At 40.6% G+C, this 27,940-nt stretch overlaps 1 protein-coding gene across 3 annotated transcripts; it reads left to right on the top strand.

The window, feature by feature from the left end:
* Nucleotides 1-5,870: 5,870 nt before the first annotated feature.
* On the top strand, nt 5,871-27,787 carry r3hdm4 (R3H domain containing 4). Of its 3 annotated transcripts, XM_041205226.1 has the most exons (9): nt 5,891-6,011; nt 7,878-8,019; nt 17,703-17,857; nt 19,467-19,585; nt 22,023-22,146; nt 23,653-23,729; nt 25,945-26,030; nt 26,466-26,521; nt 26,615-27,787. In XM_041205226.1, the coding sequence occupies exons 2-9, from the start codon at nt 8,000-8,002 to the stop codon at nt 26,716-26,718; spliced, it is 741 nt and encodes a 246-aa protein (XP_041061160.1). In that variant the 5' UTR covers nt 5,891-6,011; nt 7,878-7,999; the 3' UTR covers nt 26,719-27,787. The 3 variants fall into 3 exon arrangements, with proteins under 3 accessions (XP_041061158.1, XP_041061160.1, XP_041061159.1); XM_041205224.1 differs by lacking the exon at nt 7,878-8,019 and having other exon boundaries at nt 5,871-6,011; XM_041205225.1 differs by lacking the exons at nt 5,891-6,011; nt 7,878-8,019 and adding an exon at nt 6,058-6,168.
* Nucleotides 27,788-27,940: the final 153 nt, after the last annotated feature.

Here is a 27,940-nt window from a genome sequence, read left to right on the forward strand (position 1 = left end):
TTACGAAGAAATCCCCTGGCTAGATTGCTGTTAACCTTGAGGGAATATGAAGTACACGCGCTCGTCTCACTCTGCATGGGCTAGAGGGAGGATGAGACCCATAAACATAGGTGATGGAGTCATCAACCAGCACTAGATTTGGCCAGGTGAACTGACACATCATTGATTTCCATGAACTTGATGCCTGCAGGTACCTCAACGTCAAGGTTCTCCACAACCAGGCCTTCAAAAGCAAGGCTGTGATGGTCTCTGGACAGAGAGAAGTGTGTTTCACCAAACTCTTGTAAAAGCGACAAGCCATAAGCCTGCTGAGCAGATTGGAATGAACTCTTGATGGAAGACAGTTTCATTGCTGTGGAAGCACAGACCTTGTTGCCAGTGTCTCCACTGTCAATGGTCACCCAAATAACATGGTGCTCAAAGAATATTTCTAATCAGGGTGACTGACAGATCTGTATACGGAGTCCAGCTGATTCCAGCAAGACATCAGCAGGGTCCTCAACCCCTCTGTCTAAACAAGCATCCGTGATGTTATCATTATCATTGTCATCCAAGATAGTAGCTAACTTACGAGCTTTAGCCATGTATTGGCAATCTTGCTCTGGTGGAAAGTTACAGTTGCTGAGAAAATGCTTATTTGGCTGGCCCGCTTACTTACACAATAGGCATAACCTGTCATGTGTATGTAGGAGGGGAGTTACGGAATCTGGTCTTGCTGAAGGTGAAACAGTCTGACATTTCTGGAAGGAGAAAGTGGCAGTGCGGAGAGCCTTGGCATCAGCAGATTTGTGAATCTCATTTAACAACAAATCCAGGGCTTGGGAGGCCTCTGGGAAATGCTAGGGTGCATGATCTGAGCTTGGTGCTGTGCATCTGCTTCACTAGACGTGGTAGACTAGGATGAATGAGTTGTAGCCAACGTAGAACCACTATGTTCTCCAGTGAGTGTAACATCGCCTTGTCTTTGTCAAGAAGTAGACTGTGAAGACTGAGCCCACCTTTCTGCAAGAGGTTATCCTCAAATAAGGCCGTCAGATATTGATACACATCCTCATTCATTTTGTCTGATTGCAATCTGAAATCAGCCAGATCGAAAAGATGGGCACCCATTGACTGGAAACTATAATGTAGGCCAATAGCCTGCCATATGGAAGTAACTGACATAGATGCTTTAACTATGGAGTTGTGTGACATAACGGGGCAGTAATTCACTATCTGCCCTTTCATCAGGTCCAATAAGTTCACTTTTTGTTGAGCGATGAGTCCTGGAGACATCTTTGCCTTTTGTGTCTCTGAATACACTGAGAGGGTTATGCTTGGTTCTCTTCTCCCAGGTAAAACTGTCAACAAGGAAGGGGGCAAAGTTAGGATCAAGCATCAAAGAATAAATTAAGTTCTGATGTCAATGCTCAAATGAATTGACTGTCTCTATCTTTCCTAAGCACCATTGCTTCGGTGCCCGATGCGTGGCCGCCATAGTTTCCAATGCTGTAATATTATGGGCCAAATGGAGGTCAAATTCCATGTATCAGTGGCAAATAAACTCACCAATTTCGAGAGTGATGTGAAAATGTTCTGATGCTGCTACCATGCCGGCAGGCTGTGTTTATTTTCAGATTGGCACACTCACAGAATCACAATACCAATAGTGTTGCGATGGAAACAATGAGCTTTTATGCAGCCACAAAACAAGCAGCACAATGCAATGATGCAAGTTGGCTGTGCCCACAGGGGAACCGTTTCCAGAGGGCGATAACACATAGTGGTGCTGAAGAAACAGCCCCATTTAAAATGGAAGGGCAAACACCTGTCAATGTAATAAATTGATGGCAACTGATGCCTGAAATAATGCACAATACGTAGCACTCACAAAGACTGGGTAGTGACAGCTGAGGTTTGAACAGGTACAAACTCTGGTCTAATAGGTAGTTCAGACACTTTAACTTTCTTTCTTTTGTATCTTGTAATATGTTCATATAGTGTGGCTAAAGTAATGTGATATTTACTTGCATACACTGACTCATTATAGATGCCAGCTGATGAATAAGGTTATTACCAAAACATAAGAATTCCAACCTCATGCAGCTCATACTGGGGGTTTGAATAGTGTGGAGATGAGATACAATATTAACAAAGGTATATTTGGGTAGGCAAAAAATTCACAGCATTCTGATCAGCTTTTTCAAATGTACCTTTAAGTTTTCCTTTTAACAATCACTACCCCATTTTTGATCCATGGCCGGATTCGTCTTGAGGGTGTTGGCACAAATCCTGCCCTTAGTGGTTGGCTTTGATCAGGAAATTACTAACTGCAACATTTTCCAATACCTCCACCTCACAAACCACACAGACCCCACAAAAAAACTAGCAAGGCTGTCTTTACTAACTTATTCTGGTTTTAAAATATGACCTATTTGTAACAAACTCTTTATATAACGCATTTACCTAGCTGAGTTCCTAATCTGTCTCAATCATTATCATAAATATCAGTCCTAACAATTCCCTAAGGTTGACAGTTGCCTGAACAATAAAAACAGAAAATGCTGGAAATACTTAACAGTCTGGCAATATCTATGGAGAGAGAGAGTTAATGCTTCAGATCAATGACCTTTTATTGAACTGAAAAAAGCTAGAATTGCAACAAGCTTTAATCAAGTGGAGTCAGTGAAAGGGGAAAAGGGGAAGAACCAAATAGTGATAGAGCAGAAGACATGAGGGCTTAAATGACAAAAGGGATAATGGTGCAAGACCAAAGGAGATGATAATAAGAAAAGTAAAGAAACAAAAGATGGATCCAGAGGTTAAAATAGGACTAGCAGAATGATAACCAACAGCTGCTGTCGGAAATAAATGAGGCAAAGTTGTGATCTGAAATTGTTGAGCTAAATTAATAAAAGCAAAATATTGCGGATGCTGATGATCTGAAATTAAAACAGGAAGTGCTGTAAGAACTCAGCAGGTCTGCAGCAACTATGGAGAGAATAACAGAGTTAACATTTTGAGTCAATGTAACTCTTCATCAGTTCTGATGAATAGTGATATTGGACTAGAAATGTTAACTGTTTCTCTCTCCACAGATGCTGCCAGACCGCTGAGTTCTTCCAGCACTTTCTGTTTTTATTGTTGCGCTCAATGTTGCATCTGAAAAGTATAAAGTTTCACATTGAAAGACAAAGCGCTGTTCTTCCAGCTTACGTTGGACTTTGTTGAAACTGTGAAGGAAGCTGAGAACAAAGAGGTCAAAGTGAATGTGGGGCAGAAAATTAAAATGATAGGTGACCAGAAGCTCAGGGTTACACTGGCAGACTGAATGTAAGCGTTTCACAAAGTGGTCACCCAATCTGAGTTTAGTTTCTTCAATGTGGAGAAATCTGCATCATGAACAGCAAGTAGGTTATAATAAATTGAAGGGAATACAAGTAAATTGTTCCACCTGAAAGGAATGTTCAAGGCCCCAGACGATGGCAATGGAGGAGATAAATGGGCATGTTTACATCTCTTGATTTTGCATCGGGAGATGCTGTGGGAAGAGGAGGGGGTGATTGAGGAGTGGATCAAGATGTCATGGAGGAAACAGTCCTTTCAGAAAGAGGAGGGGAGGAGAAGATGTGTTTGTTAGTGTGTTGCGAATATCTATTTCATAATTCATATGTTTTAGAACATAACTTTTAGTTTTAGGGATTAAAATTTTGACGATAGAAAATGGGGTATCTGGTTAAGAAATAGGTAAAAGCAACCCTGAAGTAAATGTAATTCAAACAAGCTTGGAGTTTAGTACACTTAAAATGTTGGGGCCATGTTGATTTAAGAGATTAACAGCTGAAAGGTAAGATCACAAACAGCGGCTGGGCTTACTTAACTAATGAATTGGAGACATGATGTTTGCAGTTATTCCAGTAAAGGATGTTATTCATGTGGTTTCCCAGAATTAAGGAAAACTTTGAAATAAAAAAAAGTTAATTTGCATTTTTGCCCAGGAACAGACCGTCTGCATCACATTGCCATGGAGATGGGTAGAGCTTAGTGAGATACTTTGTTTTGAGTCATCACTGCAAATTCAATTACGGCATAACCATCAGGTAAGACCGGTTGATGTTGGAAAGCAGCTAAGAGACTGTGTCAGCTTTGGGCCCTTGGAAGTCAAGAGATAAAGCCAGACCTACACCTTAAACAGAGTAAATGCTAGATCTATCATCCATTATGCAGCCTGCGATTGGAAGCTGGTATTCTGTGTAAGACAAACTTGGAAAGGTGAAAAACGACTGGAAGATTTGTTTACCTGGAAGCTGAAGGAAGAAATCTACAGTAATCCTCATTAAAAGGCTGTTAACCTTCTGGAGTTCTGGAAGTAATCAACTTGGTTGTAGTTTGAAAGTATAGCAGCAGGCTCTTGAAAACCAAGGGTGTTTTCTGATGTTTTAAGCCATTGCGCAGGATTTGCAGGAAGGCTTGTGCTGGAGCTGTGGAATCCAGAGTCGTGAGGTCAGTAAAGAAATTGAGGGGTTGCTTAGCCAAAAGCTAATGGAAGGACCCCAATGATATCTTGTACCTTGGCAAATAGCTTGAACATTGAAGAGCAGTCAGAGTGTATTCTGTTGGTCCCAGGAAAAGTGAATGAACCTTCAAGGTTTCTTAAGATAAGGGAACACTTGGTGAGGGAAATAGAAAGTAGAACTGAATTTATAGCTTAAGTGTTTATAAGCTATAGTGTTAGGTTAATAGAGCTTACTTTGTTTAATTCTTTATGATATACAATAGTTTGTTTTTGTATAAAAATGTGAAATCTTGTGGCATTGTTGTCAGTTGACTGTTGGTTGCTGGATTTTTCTTTAAACGTTAACAGTTTCTAACCAAATCGTAACAAGTGGTATTATGCTGGAGGTGGTAGAAATGATGGAAGATGATCCTTTGAATGTGGAGGCTGGTGGGGTGGAAAGTAAGGACAAGGGGAACCTTAATGTGGATCTGTGAGGGTTGGAAAGAGATAAGTAGATCTGTCAACAACAATGGCGAGGAATCCTTGGTTGAGGATAAAGGAAGCCATATCAGAAATACTGGCATGAAAAATGGCATGTCAGAACAAATGCAACAACAATTATGTAACTGGGAGAATGGAATAGAGTCTCACCTCTTTTTACAGAACATTGAAGGCTGTATTTTGTGTGCTTGCCCCGAACTAAAACATTTCACCATTTTTCCTTCCAATTTCCACCCTTCCCTCATCTTGACATAGTCCATCTCCAACTCTTTACTTCCCTTCCTTGACTTCTCTATCACCATTTCTGATGATAGATTATTAGGCCACTTTAAACCCGCTAACTCCCAGTTATCTTGATTACATCTCCTCCCATCCCATTTCTTGTCAGGATTCTATTCCATCCACCCAGGTGCTCTGTCGCCATTCCATCCCTCCCTCCCATTTCCCTGCATCTACGTTCGCTTCAAACCTGTTCCAACTCTAACCTTTTCCAGTTCTGATTAAAGTTAAGACGTTAACTCTATTTCTCTCTCCAAAGATGTTACTTGACCTGCTAAGGTTTTCTATCATTCTTGAATTTGATTTCATTTTCAGCTTTTGCAGTATTTTGCTTTTTTTAAGCTGCCTCAGCACCCAGCTCTCACCAAATTCCACTTTGATCAATTATTTTACTTAGAATGGGGAAGATAATGAGGCTGGAAACAGTTTTTGATTAAAATGGCTGAAGGGAATTTGAAGTATCTGCAACTTCTTTGGAGGCCCAACAGGTCCCTTTTCCCATTGGAAGGACTAAATCACACAGGCTCCACACTATTTTCACCGTGAACCTTCCCCGAAGGAGAGGCCCCGTTACGTGCAGAGACGCTACTTCCGGCACGCGTGACGGCGGGTCCGGAAGCACGTGGCGCGTGACGCAAACGGGTGGGGCTTCAATCCGAGCGTTTGTCCGCAGCCGTTCTCGCCTCCGGCAGCTAAAGATGGTGATAGCGAACCGGAACGAAGTGTCGGAGCGCATGGACTCGGACGACTGCATGTGAGTAACCCCCTTGCGCCCGCCTTTTGCCCGAGTTTTCTGAAATACCTGTGACAGGGGCGTTTCTGCGGCGAAGGTGGCCTGTTGTTTGATTGACAGGCTGGGGGACCAATTGCAGGATGATTCAGTCCCCCAGGATACAGCTGCACCAATCAAAGTAAGGGGCAGGCGAGACCTGGTTTTTTTTGTGCTGGGTTGGCAGAGGAATTGCATCAGCGCACAGGCGAGGGGCGCAGTATATGTGTAAGTGTTGTGTATATATAGCAGCCACAGGGTTATAGATCTTGATCTCTACTTGTACATGCATTTGCAATGATATGGGGATGTTAATGTTTAGTAGATTTATCTAAAATAAAAGCAAAACACTGCAGATGTTGGAAATCTGAAATAAAAGCATAACATACTAGAAACATTCAGCAGGTCAACATGAAGCAGTTAAACGTTTCAGATCATCAGCTATTGTTGAGGCTCTTCCATACATTTTTTTACGTCTGAACCCAGGAACTTGTGTAAATCCTTGTGCTGAAGTTCTTGTTATTATGAATCAAACCTGAATGAGTTTCCAGGTCAGCTTTTTTCCATTCAGTATGCTATTATTCCTTTACATTTCTCAAGTTGAGCTGCTCTGGGTATAACAGAGCTGGTTAGATTTGAACAAGTCCCTAGAGATCATGATGTCATAACACATCTGTTTAGCATTGACTTTCCTGGTAATTCTGTAAGACATCCAGGCAAATGGGAACAAGATTCTTTTCTAAATGCTCAAGATGGAAGGACCTTTAGAAATACCAACTGAATCTGTACCTCATTAAGATAGGAACAGTCAGGCTTTCTATCTGTCCTCAATTAATACACCTGGTTATATAGAAATAAATGAATAACTATCCATCAAGCCTGTGTCAGTGCAAAATACTTTGGGAACTGTTTCAGACTCTTCTGTTTATGCATTCTGAACTGTCAGCCTTACAATTCAAAGCACAGTAAGACTTGTTAAAAAGGAGTAGAGCCATAGATCTGTATTATTTCGCTTCCTTTATGGTCAGCACTGCTATCCCTTCTGAAAGAATGGTACAGCACAGAAGGAGGCCATTCAGGCCATTGTGCATGTGCCTGCTGTTTGGTAGAATTATTAATTAGGTTCACTGCTCTTTTCCCACAGTAACTATCAAATTCTCTTTTGTAAGTTACTATTGAGTCTACTTCCACCACCCTTTCAGCAATGTATTCATAACGACTCACTTGATTTAAAGAACAAGTTTTCTTCTGTTGACCCTGATTCTTTTTCCACTCACCTTGAATCTGTATCCTTTAGTTGCTGGCCTATCTGTTACTGGAAGCAGTTTCTGCTCATTTGCTTTCAAAATACTTTATGATTTTGAACACCTCTATCAAATCTCTTTTGCCATCTCTGCTGTAAAGGGAACAATACCAGCTTCTTCAGTGACGTGGGAAATAAAGAGTTAATACAATTACTGAGTTATAAAGTGAGTTATACTCATGAAAGCTGTTTCTCTCTTATTTTTCCACTACATCCCTTGGCCTACACATCTGCATGTTGTTTTTCTATATCTGTTTTGCTAGATATGCTTATTCAGAGGAGGAACTGAAAATATGAAGGCCAAAGATACGTACTCTGATTTTGACCAAGTATCTGAAATTATTGTATAACTAACTTGTTATTGCTGATGGTTTTTGAGATACTTTGGTTTGCTGAAGCTCTCCCTTGTGTGCTTCTAATAAAATTTCCTACTTTCAGCTTACTCCAGACTTGAGTGTTTTTTATGTACAACATTCAGCTTCATCACGAAACTGAAAACACTCATCCTTAGTACTATTCTAGTAAATCTCTTCTGCACCCTTTCCAAGGCATTGATAGACATCCTTCCTAAAGTGTGGTGCCCAGAATTGAACACACCACTCCAGTTGAGGCCGAACCAATGTTGATACAGATTCAGACTGCATAGTTTGCCAACCATCAGGAACATTGGATGAGCACTGATGGTCTCTTGTGAGTGACTCAGTTTGTTGATTTCCTGGCAATTGTCTTCTGTATTAGTTTTATCACATCCATTTGATTGGCTGTTTCCTGGTTATAAAATAATCTCCATTTGCCGCTCTGGGTGTGTCAGTTGTCTCCACACAGCGTTTGTATATTAAAGCTGTCTTAAGCATCAACTCAAGATTTAACTCTGTTGACATTAAAAACAGTGCACATTTTGAAAAGTTTTCTCTTAAAGGCAATAACTTATCACTGGTGTTTCAGTTCTTGGTGAGACATCCCATGGTGGGCATCATTTGCTTCCAGTAATTGATGTTTCTCTCAGAACTGTGATGTGCTAAAGCTAGTTGAAAAATAATTAGAAGAGAGTGAGGAGATGGTATTAAAAACAAAAAACTGCGGATGCTGGAAATGCAAAACAAAAACAGAATTACCTGGAAAAACTCAGCAGGTCTGGCAGCATCGGCAGAGAAGAAAAGAGTTGACGTTTCGAGTCCTCATGACCCTTCAACAGAACTGAGTGAATATTAGGAGAGGGGTGAAATATAAGCTGGTTTAAGGTGGGGGGAGAGAAGTGGGGGTGTGTGGTGTGGTTGTAGGGACAAGCAAGCATTGATAGAAGCAGATAATCAAAAGATGTCACAGACAAAAGAACAAAGAGGTGTTGAAGGTGGTGATATTATCTAAACGAATGTGCTAATTAAGAATGGACGCCAGGACACTCAAGGTACAGCTCTAGTGGGGGTGGGGTGGAAAGACTAACAGGTCATAAAAGATTTAAAAATAATGGAAATAGGTGGGAAAAGAAAAATCTATATAAATTATTGGAAAAAACAAAAGGAAGGGGGAAGAAATGAAAGGGGGTGGGGATGGAGGAGGGAGTTCAAGATCTAAAGTTGTTGAATTCAATATTCAGTCCGGAAGGCTGTAAAGTGCCTAGACGGAAGATGAGGTGCTGTTCCTTCAGTTTGCCTTGGGCTTCACTGGAACAATACCAGGAGATGGTCATCTCATATTTGCACCTTGAAATGTGTTACTTTTACCAGCTCTCACCACTGAGCCAGAAGTTCATGGTTCCAAAGCACACTCTAGAAATTGAAGCAGATAAATCTAGGCTAACACATCATTATAGCTTCTCAAATTTAGGCTTATGACAGCAAATTGGTTGCTATGTTTGCCTACACAACAACTGTGAGTAGATCTCTTTTTTCTGAGGCTAGTGAGTCTTTGGAACTCCTTTCCTCAAAAGCTAGTTGAAGCAGAGTCTTTGAATACTTTTAAGGGAGAGATAGATAGATACTTGATAAACAAGGGGATGAAAGGTTATTGGGGGTAGGCAGGAGGTTACAATCAGATCAGCCATGATTTTATTAAATGGCAGATGAGGCTCGGGGGGTTAAGTGGCCTACTCCTGCTCCTAATTTGTATGTTCTTATGTAACTAGTACTTATAGAAGCAGTTTGTGACTTCCTGAGGTTGTGACATCCTGAGGTTGTGGATGGTACTATACAAATGCAAGTTTTTATTTCTTTCTGCATAGTTCATGGTGTTCATATTTCACCAGTGAAAAAGTTCCAAGTGGTCAGCATCTCAATTAGCCTCTCCTAATCAAACTCCTACTGCCCAGCTACACATGCCAATTCCTGTTTAGAACTGTGGGCAGAGGTGTGAAGGTGAGTTTCTGGTACTCAAAACCAAACAGCTCCAGCTGGTGGGGATCATCAGCCTTAGCTGTTGGCCTACCTAGGAGACTAAAAATTCTGATTTTAAAACCCCAGCTATGGGCTAAGTTGTGCCTTCTTCATCGGCTGACAATGTGTAAGAACACAGACTGGATGGTGATGTAGAAAGGGCAGGTGAGGCTTTCCAGCTTGTTTAGCAGTTCATCTAGGAGAAGGACAAGTGCAAAATTAAAAGCTGCACCCATTTAGCTGCTTCATTTGTGGCAAATCTTGCACCATTAGTTGCCTTGGACAAGAGAGTGGGAGTGGCTCTGACTAAACCTCAACTATTTAAATATACTCAATCTGTGCAGGTTGTTCAGCAAATCAATCAACCAACACATCAGATTACCAAGCCCTGTGTTGATGGGGAAGTAGCCACAGGGACAGGTCGAGGATGCTACTAATAGTCTTCAGTCATAACACTGCACACAGGTGGCCTTGGGGTTTTGGTCACTCTCCACACATTATGGCAGATGTGGAACTTGTATCCTCCTAAGGTGACAAAGCAGACCTTTTAAGGTGGAGCGCTGCTCTCCCCAATCCAGGGAAGGGGAAGAAAAGGAATCCTAAGCACTGCCTGGCCCTCCTACACCAATCATGGCAGTCAAAACATAAAGAAAACGAAACACAAAGTCCAAGGACCAGCATTGACAGTCAGGGGTGGGCTCTCATTTGATCTGAGTTGACACGTAATCTTGAGTAACTTCCCAAGAGTACTTCCATTCTGTCTGCGGAAACTAATGCTGCACTGGTGCAAGATTTGCCACAAGCACAGCAACTGAATGGATGCAGGTTTTCATCAGCTGGATCATCAGAGGAGTACCACACCAGAACAAAACATCATCCTTGGTGATTCCAGTGCCCCTCTTGGTACAGACGGAAATAAATGGAGGGGAGTACTGGGACAGCATGGCATTGGTACAGTAAACTCCAAAGGCTGGCTTCTTCTCTCTGTGTGTGGTGAGTTTGACCTCTCCATCACAAACACAATCTTCCAACGAGCTGATAGACTGAAAATAATATGAATACACACCAGATCTAAACACTGGCACATTTTGGACTAAGTTATGACAGAGAGACCTCAAAGGTGTGTACTGTACCTACTGCATTCACTGCTGAATGTTAGTCATACCATTGGTTTGTCAGGAGCATCATGTCCTTGAAGATAAGACCTAAAGCACTATGACAGAGTCAAACCCCAAAGGAGGTTTTTCTTCACTATCCCTAAATTCTCAGCCAAGAGATAGAAACTGGAACAAAAATTAGCTGTAGAGCTTGCTGGTTTTCCAGAAGATAACATCAACATTGAAGATTCTTGGAGGAAATTAGCATGGCATCTGGGATCCTTGGATTCGTCAGACAGAAGCACCAAGATTGGTTCGACAAGAATGACCAAGATATCGGCAAGTTGCTAGACAATGCAACAATTCTCACAGATTCTACATATCTGACAAAAAAAAATCATTCGGCAAGAAAAGGCAAATACCTTAAAGCAAGACACACGCTGCAGGCCAAACTGAGATGAAGAACCAACGGTGTGAGAACAAGGCTGCAGAGCTTCAGGAAGCTGCCGATAAGCACTACCTGAAGATTTTCCATGAAGTTGTCCAATCTGTCTATGGCCCCAAAACCAACGACACCCATCCTCTCAGCAGATGGAAATCAATTTCTAACATACAGGTATGCGAATCTCTCTCGTTGGGCAGAACACTTTAACAGTCTCATGAACCAAGAATCAACAGTGTGTAATGGCGCCATTGAATAACTTCCACAGCATTGCGTTCTGAACAAGCTTGCTCTTGATCCATCTCAAACCAAAGTCACCAAGGCCATAAAGCAATTTTCTGTGGATAAGTCTCCAGGAACCGATGGTATTCTACATGAAGTATTGAAACAGTCGTTTGGTAGTACAGAACTTGAGTATTGCTGAAAAAAAGAGACTTTTTTTGTCAAAGCTTTTTGCCTTGTACTCATTAGGACAATTCGCAAGAAAATACCAATATCAGGGGAAACAACATATTTATACTGTATGAGAAGAGAGTGCTGATTGGTTGGCAAGTGGACTCCGATTGGTAGAGACGTTGCCATGGAGAATGCACCAGTTGACGGTGACTGGTAGTTAACTGCTGAGCATTGTTTGAAATTTAAACCAGGAAGCTTGACTCTGGTCGAGATTGTAATGAGCACAGCTGATGTTATTGCTGAACAAGCCGGACCCCAGAGTGAAGCCTGTCTTGCTGATCATAAGCCTTTTTTTTGATTGTGAAAACAAGGAGGAAGAGCTAGACCTCAAAAGCATACAACTCCAGTAACACTTCCTAGAATTTTAAAAATTGAAAGATTTATTTAAAAAGAAAAAAAACTTAAGCGCACAAGATAAAAGTTACAAAGTTAAAACAGTCTTGAAGAACAACCCCTAAAAAAAAAAATGCTTGGTCAAAAGTACGCAATTAAGCTACCTTTCTGGAAACAACTCCTTTATAGGCTTTTAGCCATAAAAACCCAGTGAATATTATCCAAGTCAAGGAATTTTTGTCACTTTAGTAAAGGTACACCTCACAATATCTTGGACACTTGTATTCTGTGGAATTCCAAAAGGAGGCTCAAACAAACTGTTTCCTAAAACCAAAGACTCTCCTGGCTTAACACTGGGTGGCTGCTTCCAATTCAAACTTTCACAGCTTCTCAGCAGCTCACACACAAAGAAGCTGGCGTTCAGTGGGTTCCCCCACAGCAACTCCCAACAGTTAAAATCCTCTTTTCTTAAATATCTTTTTCGCCTTTCATCTTAGGTTCCATTGTTCTCAAATACCTCTTTGCAACTCAACTTCTCCAAATATAAAAATCTTTCATGTATTCTCTTTTGCCTTTACTTCAGGATCAATTAAATTTAATTTACCTTCCCCTGTTTGCTCATGGAACCCCTGTAAGATGCAGATGTTTCTTGTCACCTCTGAACTCCGTTTTGAAATTCAACAGCTGAAAAACCAATTTCTCCACATATCTCTCAATGCACATTTCAGATCCAACCTATTGTAACACGAACCCACCATAACCTCTCATTACAAATGCACAAACCTAACGCCTTTAATCTTTCTTCTCTTAGACCTCATAGACAACCTGTCTCTAGTAACCTTCCCCGTGTTTAATTAACGCTGGACACACACGCACCCACAGCTTTCTACAAATAACAGACTCATAAAAATATATATCTCTCATCACAAGATATTGCCCTGGGAAATGAACCAACGAATGACTATTACTTATTTTGTTTAGAATCAGAATCACAGTGCAGAAGAGGTGCTTCGGCCCATCGAGTCTGCAACGACACGTGAGAAACACCTGACCTACCTACCTAATCCCATTTACCAGCACTTGGCCCATAGCCTTGAATGTTATGATGTGCCAAGTGCTTATCCAGGTACTTTTTAAAAAATGTGAGGCAACCCACCTCCACCACCCTTCCAGGCAGCGCATTCCAAACCATCAACACCCTCTGGGTAAAAAAGTTTTTCCTCACATACCCCCTAAACTTCCTGCCCCTCACCTTGAACATATGCCCCCTTGTGACTGACCTTTCAACTAAGGGGAACAGCTGCTCCCTATCCACCCTGTCCATGCCCCTCATAATCTTGTACACCTTGATCAGGTCGCCCCCTTAGTCTTCTCTGCTCCAACGAAAACACCCAAGTCTATCCAACCTCTCTTAACTTAAATGTTTCATCCCCGGCAACATCCTGGTGAATCTCCTCTGCACCCCCTCCAGTGCAATCACATCCTTCCTATAATGTGGTGACCGGAACTGCACACAGTACTCCAGCTGTGGTCTCACTAAGGTTCTATACAACTCCAACATGACCTCCCTACTTTTGTAATCTATGCCTCGATTGATAAAGGTAAGTGTCCCATAAGCCTTTTTCACCACCCCACTAACATGCCCCTCCGCCTTTAGAGATCTGTGGACACACACGCCAAGGTCCCTTTGTTCCTCAGAACTTCCTAGTATCATGCTGTTAATTAAATACTTGCTTGTCACTTTTCAGGGTTAAATTCCATCTGCCACTTATCTGCCCATTTGACCATCCCGCCTATATCTACCTGTAGCCCAAGACACTCAACCTCACTGTTAACCACCCGGCCAATCTTTATGTCATCCGCAAATTTACTAATCCTACCCCCACATAGTCATCTATGTCGTTTATATAAATGACAAATAATAGGGGACCGAGCACACATCCCTGTGGTATGCCACTGGACACTGGCTTCCAGTCACTAAAGCATCCTTCTGTCATCACCTTCTGCCTCCTACAACTAAGCCAATTTTGAATCCACCTTATCAAATTACCCTGTATCCCATGTGCATTTGCCTTCTTTATAAGTCTCCCATGTGGGACCTTGTCAAAGGCTTTGCTGAAATCTATATAAACTACATCAACTGCACTACCATCATCTACACACCTGGTCACCTCCTCAGAAAATTCAATCAAATTTGTTAGGCATGATCTCCCTCTGACAAAAAGCCATGCTGACTATTCCTGATCAAACATTGCCCCTCCAAGTGGAGATAGATACTCTCCTTCAGAACTTTCTCCAATAGTTTCCCTACCACTGATGTGAGACTCACAGGCCTGTAGTTCCCTGGCTTATCTCTACAACCCTCCTTAAATAGCAGAACTACATTAGCTGTTCTCCAGTCCTCTGGCACCTCCCCTGTGGCCAGAGAGGAATTAAAAATTTGGGACAGAGCCCCAGCAATCTCCTCCCTTGCCTCCCTCAGCAGTCTGGGACACAAATCATCCAGACCTGGAGATTTGTCCACCTTTAAGCCTGCCAACACCTCCAATACCTTGTCACTCCCTGTATCAATTTATCTGGAACAGGAGCAAAGTGTCTACAAGTTCTTTCTGTCTGCAAACGACAGGGTGTGTATGAATATATGTAGCTTCCAGTACACACAAATGTGCCACGTTGTGAGCTTGACTGACTTAAAGCGGAACTCAACTGCACAAGTTGCTGAGTTTATAAGCTTAATGAATACTGATTCACACGATAGTGACGGGTCTAGATTGCCATGATATAGTGCTGCAACACAAATATCTATGGCTTCCCTAAGTGGAATATTGGTGAATAGGCTTTCAATGTCAAATGAGCACATGGATACAGCATTGCTATCGATATGCAAGTACTGTATAGCCTTCACAAATGTGAAGGAATCCTTCACCATGTATCTGGAAAACTTGCTCAAAACTGTTATAACAATTCACCCAACCATTTGGCCAATTCATGCTTTGCAGAACTGGTCATAGATAATAGAGGACATAAAGGGGCAAAACACAATGTCCAACATTCAATATGATTCCGTGATTGAACAATATTTGCTAAATAATCCTCCGTGCTAAGAATTACGCTGACAGCCAATTTAGGATTGTCAGTCGGGCTCGCAGTATGGCGCATTTGCATTTACTGGAAGCTATTAATAGATACACGGACCCTATTCTTTGCAGATAGAAAGAACATGTACACTGTGCCTGTTTCAGCCAAACAAAATAAGTGATAGCCATTTGCTGGCTCATTGCCCAGGACAATGCCTTGACCAATCAGAGTCAAGCTGCCTGGTTTAAATTTCAAACAATGCTTGTTAACTGTCAGCCACCATAAACTGGTGCTTTCTTTGTGGCAATTCCCCTATTAATTAGAGTCCACTTGCCAACCAGTCAGCGCTCTCTTCTCATACAACATAAATTTGTTTTTTCCCCCGACATTAGTATTTTCTTGCGAATTGTCCTGATGAGTATAAGATGAAAAGCTTCGACAAAAATGTCTTTTTTTTCAGTAATAATGAAATGTAGAAGGATGGAGGAGCACATGTGGTTAGCCTTCTCTGCTTAATCTGGAACAAGGACATTGTTACCCAAGATTACAAGGATGCATCCATAATTAACCTGTAGAAATGGAACGGTATCAAGTCCATCTGTGACAATCATCGTGGTATTCATTTCTTTCCACAACGAGGAAAAACCTTGCAACGTTTATTATCATATGATGCAGCACAAAAAGAGGCTATTTGGCCCATCATGTTGCAGCCGGCCCTTTGGTAGAGCTATCCACCTAGTCCCATTGCCCTCCTCTTTCTCCAATATCTTATGCCTTGTGTTTTCTCCCTTAGTGTATTTATCTAACTTCCTTTTAAAAGTTACTGTTGAATCTACATCCACCACTCTTTCATTCCAGATCACAACAACTTGATGCTGAAAAATAAAAGTTTCTTCATGTCATCTCTGATTCTTTTCCAACCTTAAATCTGGTTCTTCGACAACTGTGCCACTGAAAACAGCTTCTTCTTATCCACTCCTTTAAAACCCTTCATGATTTTAAACACCTCTATCAAACCTTTTAACCATTTCTGCTCTAAGGAGAACAGCCCAGTTTGTTAACTGAAGTCCCTCCATTCTAGCCTTTATATCCTTCCTATAGTGTGGTGTCCAGAATTGAACATAATACTATAGCTGAAACCTAACCAATGTTTTTAAAAGATCCAGCATAACTTGCTTTTGTACCCAATGCCTCCATTAATAAAGCCATATACTTTTTATAATATCTTTCTCAACTTGTCCTGTTCCTTCAAAGATTTCTGTATATACACCCTGTGTCTCTGTTCATGTACCCACTTTAAAATTATACCAAAACAAAAACAGAATTACCTGGAAAAACTCAGCAGGTCTGGCAGCATCGGCGGAGAAGAAAAGAGTTGACGTTTCGAGTCCTCATGACCCTTCGACAGAACTCAGTTTTTCCAGGTAATTCTGTTTTTGTTTTGGATTTCCAGCATCCACAGTTTTTTGTTTTTAAAATTATACCATATCGTTTATATTGACTCTTTCCACCACAATGTATCACCTCACACTTCTCTGCATTAAATTTCACCTGCCACATATCTGCCCATTTTACCAACCTGTCACGAACTCCAGAAATCTGTTATTGTTGTCCTCATTATTTGTTACGCTTTTGAATTTCATGCCATCTGCAAACTTTAAAATTATATCCTGTACATGCAATTCCAGATTATTAATGTATATCTAAAAATCAGCAGCCCTAATATCACCCTCTCTGGAATACCACTGTATTCTTCCCTCCAGTTTGAGAAACAGCCCATTCACTACTACACTCTATTTTCTGTCCTTAACCAGTGTTTTATAAAGGATTGGCATAATTTATTTGTTTTTGTACTCTGTCTATATATACATAAAACATGTCATACTTCAAATGTGTCTGCAACACAAAAAATATGCACATCTTTGGTGCCAATTAATAAAATGCTTTATCAATATTGATTTAAGGTTCTGTGTTCCTCCCCAATCTCAGCCAAACTACTAGCAAAAGAAATGAAGAAATAGAAGCTTATTTTCAGTAAGCACTTAAATGAGTTTTAAGATTGCCTTCTTAGGGCTGTACCAAGTCTGCTTCACATCCTAAAACTGACAGCGTATTTCATTGATTCTGATCCACTCACTAGTTAACATGAATTTATTTGGCTATGGTTGTCTGGTGTGTCAACTGGGAAGGGGAATAAACAACAAGTGGCACCTTTGTGCTGCATTACTTAGTTATGTTTTGAGGTTTTGATTTTCAACTTTCATTCATGAACTGGAAGCTAATGTTAGAATGCTTCAATTTCAGTTGAGGATAGCACCAAATGTGGCGGTTTGCCCTTGTGATCTGCAGCACACTCGCCTTCTCGGCTTGCCAATGAAGATGGCCTAGTGGACGAGGTATCAGCAGGTTGCCAGTGCCTGTAGAATAGCAAGGAGTCAGTTCCTCAGGAAGGGAGGAAGGAACTAATTTCCACACATTGCGTTTCAAAGAAGAGAATGCTTGCAGATCTGCTTACGTTGTTTATAACAGCAGATTGTGAAGCTGATTTTAGTTCTGCACCTGTCTAATCAATTTCTCCTTTTAATGTATTCACAGCTTGATCGAAGATTGCCTTCCTCCTCTACACTACTCTCCATCAAAGCGTATATCACCCGCAAAACGCAAGCAATATTACATCAATCAAGCGATTCGTAACTCTGATCTCATTCCCAGGGCAAAAGGAAGAAAAAGTCTGAGGAGACTTGAGAACAGTAAGAAATGCCTATTAAGAATGCAGAATTTCCATAATGCTCAAATTCTGTTTCAAGCAAGACTGACAGTTTGAATTATAAATACAATTCATTACCATTTCGTTAAAGGTTAGTGTGGCATCATTTTTTCCAGTCTAAACTGCACTTAATCATCACATATTCAGAAAGCAATTTGTACTGGATTGGACAGTTTGGGATCTTGGCTCTTTTGGAAGGTGTAACTGGTTCCTAGTGTTTGAAGTCAAGAAAAAAAATACTTGTTTTACTCAACTTCCCTTATGGCTTAGTGAGTAAATTCACTTCCTAATGTGGAAATAGAAAGAGAGAACTTGCATTTATTTAGCCTCTTTCGCAAGCTCTGGATCCTGCAAAGCATTTTACAATCAGTTAGTTACTTTTGAAATGTAGCCATGTGTTATGTAGGCAAACAGATCAGCAGATTTTTGCAGAACAGTTTGCATCCAGTGGTCCCCCGCTTGAAAAAGCAAATGAGATAAGCACCTTGTTAGTCTGTTTTCGTGGTTTTGAGGGATCATTGTTAGTCAGGACATGAAAAAACTTGCCCTGCCCTCCAAAGATGGCTTGGAATACCTTATGTGGAGTAGAGCAAGCAGGCAGGGCCATGGTCTTTTCTCTGGGATGGTATCCCCCACAATGCAGCACTTCCTATGTGTTGTGCTGTCAAGGACACAAACACACAGTGTAGTTGGGGCACTAGCTTTACTCACAGTCAGTGCTCAGCTAGCTGATCTTGGTTAGAGCAGTGGTTTGAGTATTACAATTGGCCTAGTGCCCTTAGGTTTGTACCCAGTAATCCCTGGTGTAACACACTTATGCATGTTAACCGAGAACAGAATTGGGCTTCGCTGTTGAAAGCTATCTGCCCTGGTGGGCGAACCAGTCATTGCTCACTTGAGTTGGGATGGTGTGTGATTGAGGGAAATTTGGAGGTGCTGGGAATCCCATGACATTGCTACTGTTGTCCATCTTGGAGAGCTCAAAGGGGAGCAAGCTTGATGAGTTGCTGTGATGCATCTTGTAGATAATACATACTGCAGAGATGTTTTGACAGTTGGTTGGTATCAAGTTCAGGAACATGGTCTGCAGTTGGTCCGACTGGCAAATTGGTAAGGAAGCCAGACCCTGATTGAAAAAGCTCTTTCTTTAAGCCTAGTGCCAACTAGATTCAGGAAAGCTGCTAATCAGAGTTTAGCCCAATAGAAGGAAACTGCTAAATGTAGAGAACATAGATCTACTTATGATAGAGGTTAGTATACTGAATCCATGAGAATAACTAATGTAGGCTCAAATGTATGATGGGCATATGCTTAGTCTTATTCTTTAGTGTAATAATCTTTTTGTGTAAGTCCCAGCCTCTGATTAGAGTTTGCCCTGTCATGATTTTGGACTGGAAGAAAGCTGACAATTTCAGGTGTACATGATTATGGTCAATTTAAATTCTGTGGAGGAAAATGAAATATAGTGAAGTCCATTGTCATGTCTCAGTATAATTACCTCATGATTGTAAACTAATAAACTTTGCTTAGCCCTCATATTACTATATCTGCAGCATGTGAAAACTAAACTTTGATTCAATTTTTTTATTTAGCTCACTATTTGATGAACCTTGTAGAGAAAGATGACTGCACCAAAGATGAAGGAGACCAGACAGATCCTGCCTCCCCTACAATTTTCACAGAAGCTTGTAGTAATGATGACTATATTGAGGTATTCTAGTTTGTTAACTTAAGTTTGTTTACTAATGTGTATCCTGATTAAAACGATTCATAGTCAAAATCACTAACTTATGGTGAATGAATAAATCAGACTCTGTTTATTACATGGGATCCTGAATTTTTCTTTTAGCCACTCTTCTGGAGCTCACATTCTGTGATTCTTCTGTTTGTGATCAGGGCCATGAATTATATAGAAACAGAAAATAGGAGCAGGAGTAGGTCATTCAGCCCTTCAAGCCTGCTGTGCCATTCAGTTTGATCATTGCTGATCCTGTATCTCAACACCATACTCCAACGCCGTACTCATGTGCTCTCCCCATACCCCTTGACACCTTTAGAGTCCAAAAATCTATATTTCATCTTTGGCCTCCACAGCCTTCTGTGGTTTAGAATTCCATAGGTTTACCACTCTGAGTGAAGAAGTTTCTCCTCATCTCAGTCCCAAATGGTCTATCCCGTATCCTGAGACTGTGATCCTTTGTTCTAGACCCCCAAATCAGAGGAAACATCAGCCCTGCATCCAGTCTGTCCATCCCAGTCAGAATTTTATATGTTTCATTGAAATCCCCTTCATTCTTCAAAATTCCAGTGAACGTAGGCCAAATCAGCCCAATCTCTCTTCATATGACAATCCTGCCATCCCAGGAATCAGTCTGGTGAACCTTTGCTGCACCCCTCTATGGCAAGTATATCCTTTGTTAGGTAAGGAGACCAAAACTGCACACACTACTCCAGGTGTGGACTCACCAAGGCCCTGTACTGTTGCAGTAAGACATCCTTGCTCCTGTACTCAAGTCCTCTCTCAATGAAGGCCAACATATCATTTGCCTTCTTAACTGTTTGCTGCACCTGCATGCTTGCTTTCAGTGATTGGTGTAAAGGACATCCAGGTCCCTTTGTATGTCAACATTCCCCAATCTATCACCATTTAAATAATACTTGGCCATTCTGTTTTTCCTACCAAAGTGGATAACTTCACACTTATCCACATTATACTACATCTGCCATGTATTTGCTCACTCAACCTGTCCTTGAAGCCTCTTAACACCCTCCTGTTTGCTCACAATCCCACCAAGTTTCATGTCATCAGCAAACCTGGAAATATTACATTTGGTTCCTCCATCCAAATCATTGATATATACTGTGAATAACTGGGACCCAAGCACTGATCCCTGCGGTACCCCACTAGCCACCACCTGCCTCTCCAAAAAAGACCTGTTCATTCCTACTTTCTTGTTTCCTGTCTGCTAACCAATTCTCAATCCATGCCAATCCATGGGTTTATCGTGGCCAAGTCAAATTTCATTCAAAGTGAATTCTGGGATTTTTAATCTGCTTGATTTGATTTGATTTCTTTCCTCTGGTGTTGTATGACATAGTAATATGAAATTGCTACTGGATGGTAACCAACATGTAGGTTTCTTTAAAATGATACTTGTCTGCTGGGTGAGGGTCGATATACATGGAAAGATGAATATATCGTCATTAGATACACAACAAAAATTATTTGTGCTCAGCAATTTGTGTCACGTTCTTTTATAAAATTCTAAGCACAGTTTTAGTTTGTTAAGATATTGTAATTACATAGACATAAGAAGAGCAATAATTGGACATTGGAAACTATAGTGAAATCTGTGAAGTGACACCTCCAGAACTGAACTGTAAAATTCCTGGTAATGTCAATCATTGGATGTTCCAGATAGCTGCAGCTTGTCTGGCTGTTCAGTGCTATGGCTTTAATTCCCAGTTTTTTATTTGTTTAATTTTACATTTCTGATCTGCTTAACTGTGCAACTTGGAAGCTGAGTTTACTTATTCATTTACTCTTCACTCCATTTTAGATCAGTAGTATTTGAGCGCAGCTTGTCTCTTATCTGGAAATTGCCTCTTCAGCCTGCTTCTGTTACACATGTCCTCAGATCTAATTAGCAACTGTTTGTGTGCTTCTTCACCCTTGATTCGGAGATCACTGCCATTCAATGTGTTTTATTTAACTACACAGTAAGTCATGATCACAGCCTGTTTACACTTTCCCAGGAAACCCCAATGTGAGCGTAGGGCTGAGGAGATGAGGGGCTAGCCCTTGAACCAGAGTCAGTACTAGTAATTAAGGAGACATTTTTGGTGTTCTCTCATTTTCCATTCTGAATTTGTTCTATAGTTGTGAAGAAGTGCTCCAACACTAGAATAGAAAGTAAAGCATAACGTTTGAAGAAATATTCAGGTACAGGATCTTGTAATCTGATGAGATTACCTTCTGTGAGAACAGATTCTATTGGCTATGAGTCAAACACCCTTAGGTAAAAAAACTTACAGTTTGCTGGATAATGAGTATATTGAATTGATACTAGAAATGACAGCCTTTTACCCATTAGATAGTATTGCTGCATCATGCACCCAATAGATGGTGACTAAATTCTATTTTTCAGGTCTGGAATGATTTCATGAACCGATCTGGTGAGGAGCAAGAGAAGTTCCTACATTATCTAGAGGAAGAAGCGAAGAAGAAGTGCAAAGGAAAAGTGCACTTGAATTCGCAGGACAAAAGAGGGGGTAAGAAATAATCTTTAGGAAAATAGGGATCAGAGCATGCCATTCAACCCCTCAAGTCTGTCATTGTTAGATCATGGCTGATCTTTACCTCAACTCCATTTACCTGTCTTTGCTCCATATCCCTTGGTACCTGTATCTAAGAAAAATGCATCAAATTTCAGGCTGAAAGATTTCAATTGATGCAGCATCGCATTTTTTTGATGGAGGCAAAGTTCCCCGCTTCTACTACCCTTTGTGCAAAGAATTGTTTCCTGATTTCACTCCTGGTTCTAATTTTAAAAAGATGCCCCTTTTTTTCTGGATTCCTTCATCAGAAAAAATAGTTTCTCTTTACGTACCCTATTGATTCCTTTTTTTGAGCACTTCATGTAATCACCTTTAATACTCTTGGGAATACAAGTCCAGTTTATTCAACCTGACCTCATAATTTAACCCTTTCTGATCCAGTATTATTTTGGCGAATCTGTGCTGTACCCCATTTGAGTCCAATATATCCTCCAGAGATGCAGTGCTCCAAACTTAAAGCAGTACTCTGGGAGTCTGACCAGGCTGTGTACAACTGAAGCTTAACTTCTTCATTTTTGTAATCCAACTTGTTTAAGCTAATAGCCAATAATCCATTAGCATTTTGAACCTGTGCACAATGATTTCTGTGCATGGTCACCCAAATCTCCTGGCTCCTTCAGCTCCTAGCTTTTCACTATTTAGAAAATACCCTCTTTCTTGAACCCAAAGTGGATGACCATACACTTCCCACATTCTCCATTTGTCACAGTTTTGCCTACTTAATTAATCTGTCCCTTTGTAACATCCTGATCCTGATTACTGTGCCTCCCAACTTAGTGTCATCTGCAAATTTCAATATACAGCTGTCTATTCTTTCATTCATATCATTGATAAATATGGTGACAGATACCTTGTCACATCCTGCCAATCAGAGTATATACCCTTTATCCATACTCTCTGTCTCCTACCTCCTAACCAATTTCTAAACCATGTCACAAGGTTAACCAAAATTTTGTTGACTGTTCACTTTTGGTAATAATGTCAGGTGGAACCTTGTCAAATTCCTTCTGCAAAAGCATATAGCTAACAGCCACAGGCATTCCCTTAACCACTGTTAGTGAATTCCTCAAAATAATTAACTAAATTAGCCAAACATCACCTACCCTCCACAAATCTATGCTGACTGGAGCTGATCAGCCCAAATTTGTCCAAGTACTCCATTCTTAATTACTTAAACAATCTTTGTTAGACTGGTGGGCTAATATGTGCAATATCATTTAAAATTCCCTTTGGTTTTAACAGTAGTGAATTGAGTTAAAATTTGTACCTAAAATTTTTGGGATCCCTTTCCCAGAGTCACACTGGTGCATTGAAGACAAAGTTTGGGCTGTTGATTGCTTTAGAAGATTGTTTCCTGAATGTGTCATGCACAGGATATCACAGGAAATGGAGCAAAAACATGAATTGTTTTTATTTCATATTTTCTTCTTTTTCTTGCAGGCTACACAGGAAAGGAATGTTTTCAGCGAATTGACCGAAGACTCCGCATTACTTTAAGACGGCGTCAGATCCCCATGGTTAGCATTGCAGGGGCTTAGTGTAATCAGATTAGAGTTCTTGTGTAACAGTGCAAAGACAGACCTGAACAGTAACTGCCATAGCACTGTGCAAGGCACTAGTTTAATGTGACTCAATAAGTCAAATTATCTTCTTGGAAGACTGCAATTTTTGCCATTGTTTTGGGGATCACATGCAGTGATTCCATCTATTTTTCTGTGGTAAACCTGTAAACATGAGGGCCTAATGTTCAAAACTGCATGTCAACACAACATTATGCTAGAATAATGTTTCCTCATTCCACACAGCTATTTCAGTGTTGTAATCATAAGCAGAACATCTCTGAATAATATTTTGGAGGCTATATCAAGTGCCACAGAATGCACTCTGAACATTACACCATTCTGAATTTGCAGTACGTGGCAGTTGGTTAGCACATTGACCTATCATTTCTGGGACCTGTGTTCCCAAGCTGATGGGACAAAAATTCTTTGAGCTGGCTATAGTTTGTGCTTTTTCAGTCCTGTTTTTGGAAGCATGGAACAACAGAATAGAGCTCTCCCTAATGCTGTAGCCAGCCAAATCAATGATGTATAAAGTGGAAGTGATGAGCTTCTTTAATTGATTGGGAAGAATTTCTTCCAAAGATGCTCTAGACACTGGGTGTTGATGAGTTAGGTGTTATGGTATTGGTCATCAGTGGTAGAATATGTAACATGAAAACATCCATATATTCATAAAATTGCTGGTGAATATCCTATGGCATAGTTCAGAGATATAACTAAAAGTGAATTGAGTACATAAATACACGCACTACTCATAGATTATTAAATCTGTGCTAGTAGGACACCTTAGTCAGCTATATAAATCCATGTCCCTGACCCACTGCAAGTAGAGAAATGAACACCTTTGCACAGTTATTGTAGTACTAATAATATGTTGTTAGTGCACTGCTTACACATCAGTTGCATAAAGAGCAAACTAGATTATTTGAAGCACAGCACCCAATATTTTTTTTTGTTCATTCATGGGATGTGAGCATTGTTGGCTAGGCCAGCATTTATTGCCCATCCCTAATTTCCCTTGAGAAGGTAGTGGTGAGCTGCTTTCTTGAACCGCTGCAGTCCATGTGGTGTAGGTACACCCACAGTGCTGTTAGGGAGGGAGTTCCAGGATTTTGACCCAGCGACAGTGAAGGAATGGCAATACATTTCCAAGTCATGATAGTGAGTGGCTTGGAGGGGAACCTCCAGGTGATAGTGTTCCCATGTGTCTGCTAGCCTTGTCCTTCTAGAGGATAGTGGTCGTGGGTTTGGAAAGTGCTGCCTAAGGAGCTTGGTGAGTTCCTGCAGTGCAGCTTGGTACACACTGCTGCCACTATGCTTCGGTGGTGGAGGGAGTGAATGTTTATGAATGGGGGTGCCAATCAAGCGACTGCTTTATCATGGATAGTGTCAAGCTTCTTGAGTGTTGTTGGAGCTGTACTCATCCAGGCAAGTGGAGGGTATTCATCACACTCCTGACTTGTGCCTTGTAGATGGTGGACAGGCTTTGGGGAGTCAGGAGGTGAGTTACTCACTACGGGTTCTTAGTCTCTGATCTGCTCTTGTAGCCACAGTATTTATATGGCTAGTCCAGTTCAGTTTCTGGTCAATGGTAATCCCCAGGATGTTGATCAAGGGATTTGGGGATGGTAATGTCATTGAATGTCAAGGGGTGTTGGTTAGATTCTCTCTTATTGGAGATAGTCATTGCCTGGCACTTATGTGGCACAGATGTTTCTTGACACTTGTCGGCCTAAGCCTGGATGTTGTCCAGGTCTTGCTGCATTTGGACATGGACTACTTCAGATCTGAGGAGTCGTGAATAGTGCTGAACATTGCGCAGTCATCAGCCAACATCCCCACTTCTGACCTTATGATGGAAGGAAGGTCATTGACGAAGCACCTGAAGATGGCTGGGTCTAGGACACTACCCTGAGGAATAAATGATTAAATTACAAATGAAAATAAATAAAGATTTGCAGCGTCTCAAAGTGCTTTATAGCTAATAAAATACTTTTGAAGTGAGGTCACTGTTGCAATGTAAGAAATGTGGCAGCCAATTTGTACACAGAAAGGCTGACCATAGGGCAATGAGTTCATAGCCGGATGTGGGTGACAGACAAATATTGGCCAGGACATTATTTAATTCTTATTCTGTGATGAGTATTGTTTCGGACTTTCCTTTATTCAGGGAACCCTTGAGTTTTTAGAAGAGGAGCTGACTGGATTCTTTGCCATAAAGCCACAATCTGTGTACAAAGCAATGCTGGAAAATAGGTAACATCAATTTCTTGAAAGCAAAATGTTACAAATTTCTAATGCCACCTTGTAATGCAACAAGGAAAAAAGTTTTACTGTGATCCAAAAGGTGAAATATTCACCATTGGAGAAAGATAAAGATGGTTTGTACTGTTGTGAAAATTCATAGAATGTTATATTTACACTACCTTGTTTTCAATTTGGTACTGTTATGCTCGTGTCAAAAATATTTCAGCGTCAAACATGACCCAAATCAATAATGGAATTTTACCTGGTGGGGAGTGGGTAACCAAGAAAGACCAATTGGTGGCTGAAAATTCAGCTTTGGTTCTGTTTGAAAGCCGAACTGCTTGTTAATGATCTCAGCTTTGTAGTGTTGGGTAAATGTGATTTTTTTTTCTCTGATTTTGGAGACATGAATTGCTTGACTACTGATTTGTTCTCTTGTTTCAGCTATGAGAGGTTGTTACTTCATGCCCTTTGTCAGTATCTGGATCTTGTCTCGCAAAGTAAGAGTTTTACAACAGTGCCTTGTTAATTTAGCTCTGTAATTGGCATATAATTGAGCCTGACATTCCACTTTCTTTATATAATCTTTACAGGTTCTGACTGCAATGGAAAAAGGCAGACTGAAGTAAGCAACAAAGGCACAGACTTTCTACCTCCAGTACCCCTGTTATCTGCCTACCTAGAACAGAAAAGTTGATTGTGAAATTTTCCCCTTCTTAATTCCTTCATAATTGTAAATGTTGTATTTATCTAATCATCAGCAGCCAAAATAGCCTAATGTAAAAAGTTCCCTGTGCCGCTCAGTCACACAAGGATCTAAAAGCAAAGGCTGTGATTTCTGGGTATATAGTTAATGATTTGTTAATGTGCTTAAACCATAAATACATTTACACTTAGAATGTATTCAATTTTTGAAGATTCGTCAAAAATATATGGTGCCTCACTTTTTATTTTTCTAATGCTTTGTGATATTCAATATTGATACAAACTTAAATGTTTTCTGCAGATCAGTTTATGTAATATTGTAGGGCTATGGCTATTCTGATTACTTATTTATAATGTTTGTTTTTTAAAAATTCTTCCCATCCATTTTTCACCATCCCTGTCCTGTGAGAGTTGCCTTGTACTGAAGGAGTTGGGCGGGGAGGAACGTTGTTGGTGGTGGTTCCAGAGCTCTTGGCAATCTGTTTTCTTTTATCACATCTGGCTATTCTTCATGTGAGAGTCTGGAATGAGTATTAACAGTGGTCTCACCTAACATGTACTTCAGAAAGACTTCCCATTTGGGAGTAAGGAGCAGCAGTTAATTAGCATGGACCAGGGCAGTGAACTGGAACCCTGTGTAGCTAAGGAACCATGCCATGCGGTGCATTTTATCTCCAAGACAATGGATTGCTGGAAAACTTATTTTAAAATATTGTAAAGTGCATTTAGCTGTGCGTTTCTTTAGGTAACATTAGGTATTGCAGAAAATACATACATTTGAAGTTGTAACATTTTCTGCCTGTGATTTGTTTTAAGTTTTACTTCAGGAATTACTCAATAGAGTTGATTGGTTTTTGGTGTGTATAAGTTTAATAAGAATGAAAAATACAAGCTTGGATTTGGACTGCATTGTATGGACGGTGTTACTTTTCTGGTATATTTGCATGTGGTGTGAACTTAGTCACCATGGATTTAAGTTTTTTTTTAAAAAGTGCCATGTCTTGTTTGTTGGAGTGTGTGCTATTTAATAAAAATTTGTCAAAATGCTTTCAAAGCTTCAATTGGATGTCAGATCTTGGATTCTTTTTCTTTTTAGAAGTTCTACAGAGTTTCATTCTTTGCTCATTCACTGTTCTCTCCACTCAGTATAATTTTTTCAGTCACAGAGCCATGCCCTTGCTTTTTACTTAAACTGTTGTTACTCCCCCATTGGC

Source organism: Carcharodon carcharias, chromosome 14, assembly GCF_017639515.1.
Source record: "Carcharodon carcharias isolate sCarCar2 chromosome 14, sCarCar2.pri, whole genome shotgun sequence".
In the NCBI taxonomy this organism is placed as follows: Eukaryota; Metazoa; Chordata; class Chondrichthyes; order Lamniformes; family Lamnidae; genus Carcharodon; species Carcharodon carcharias.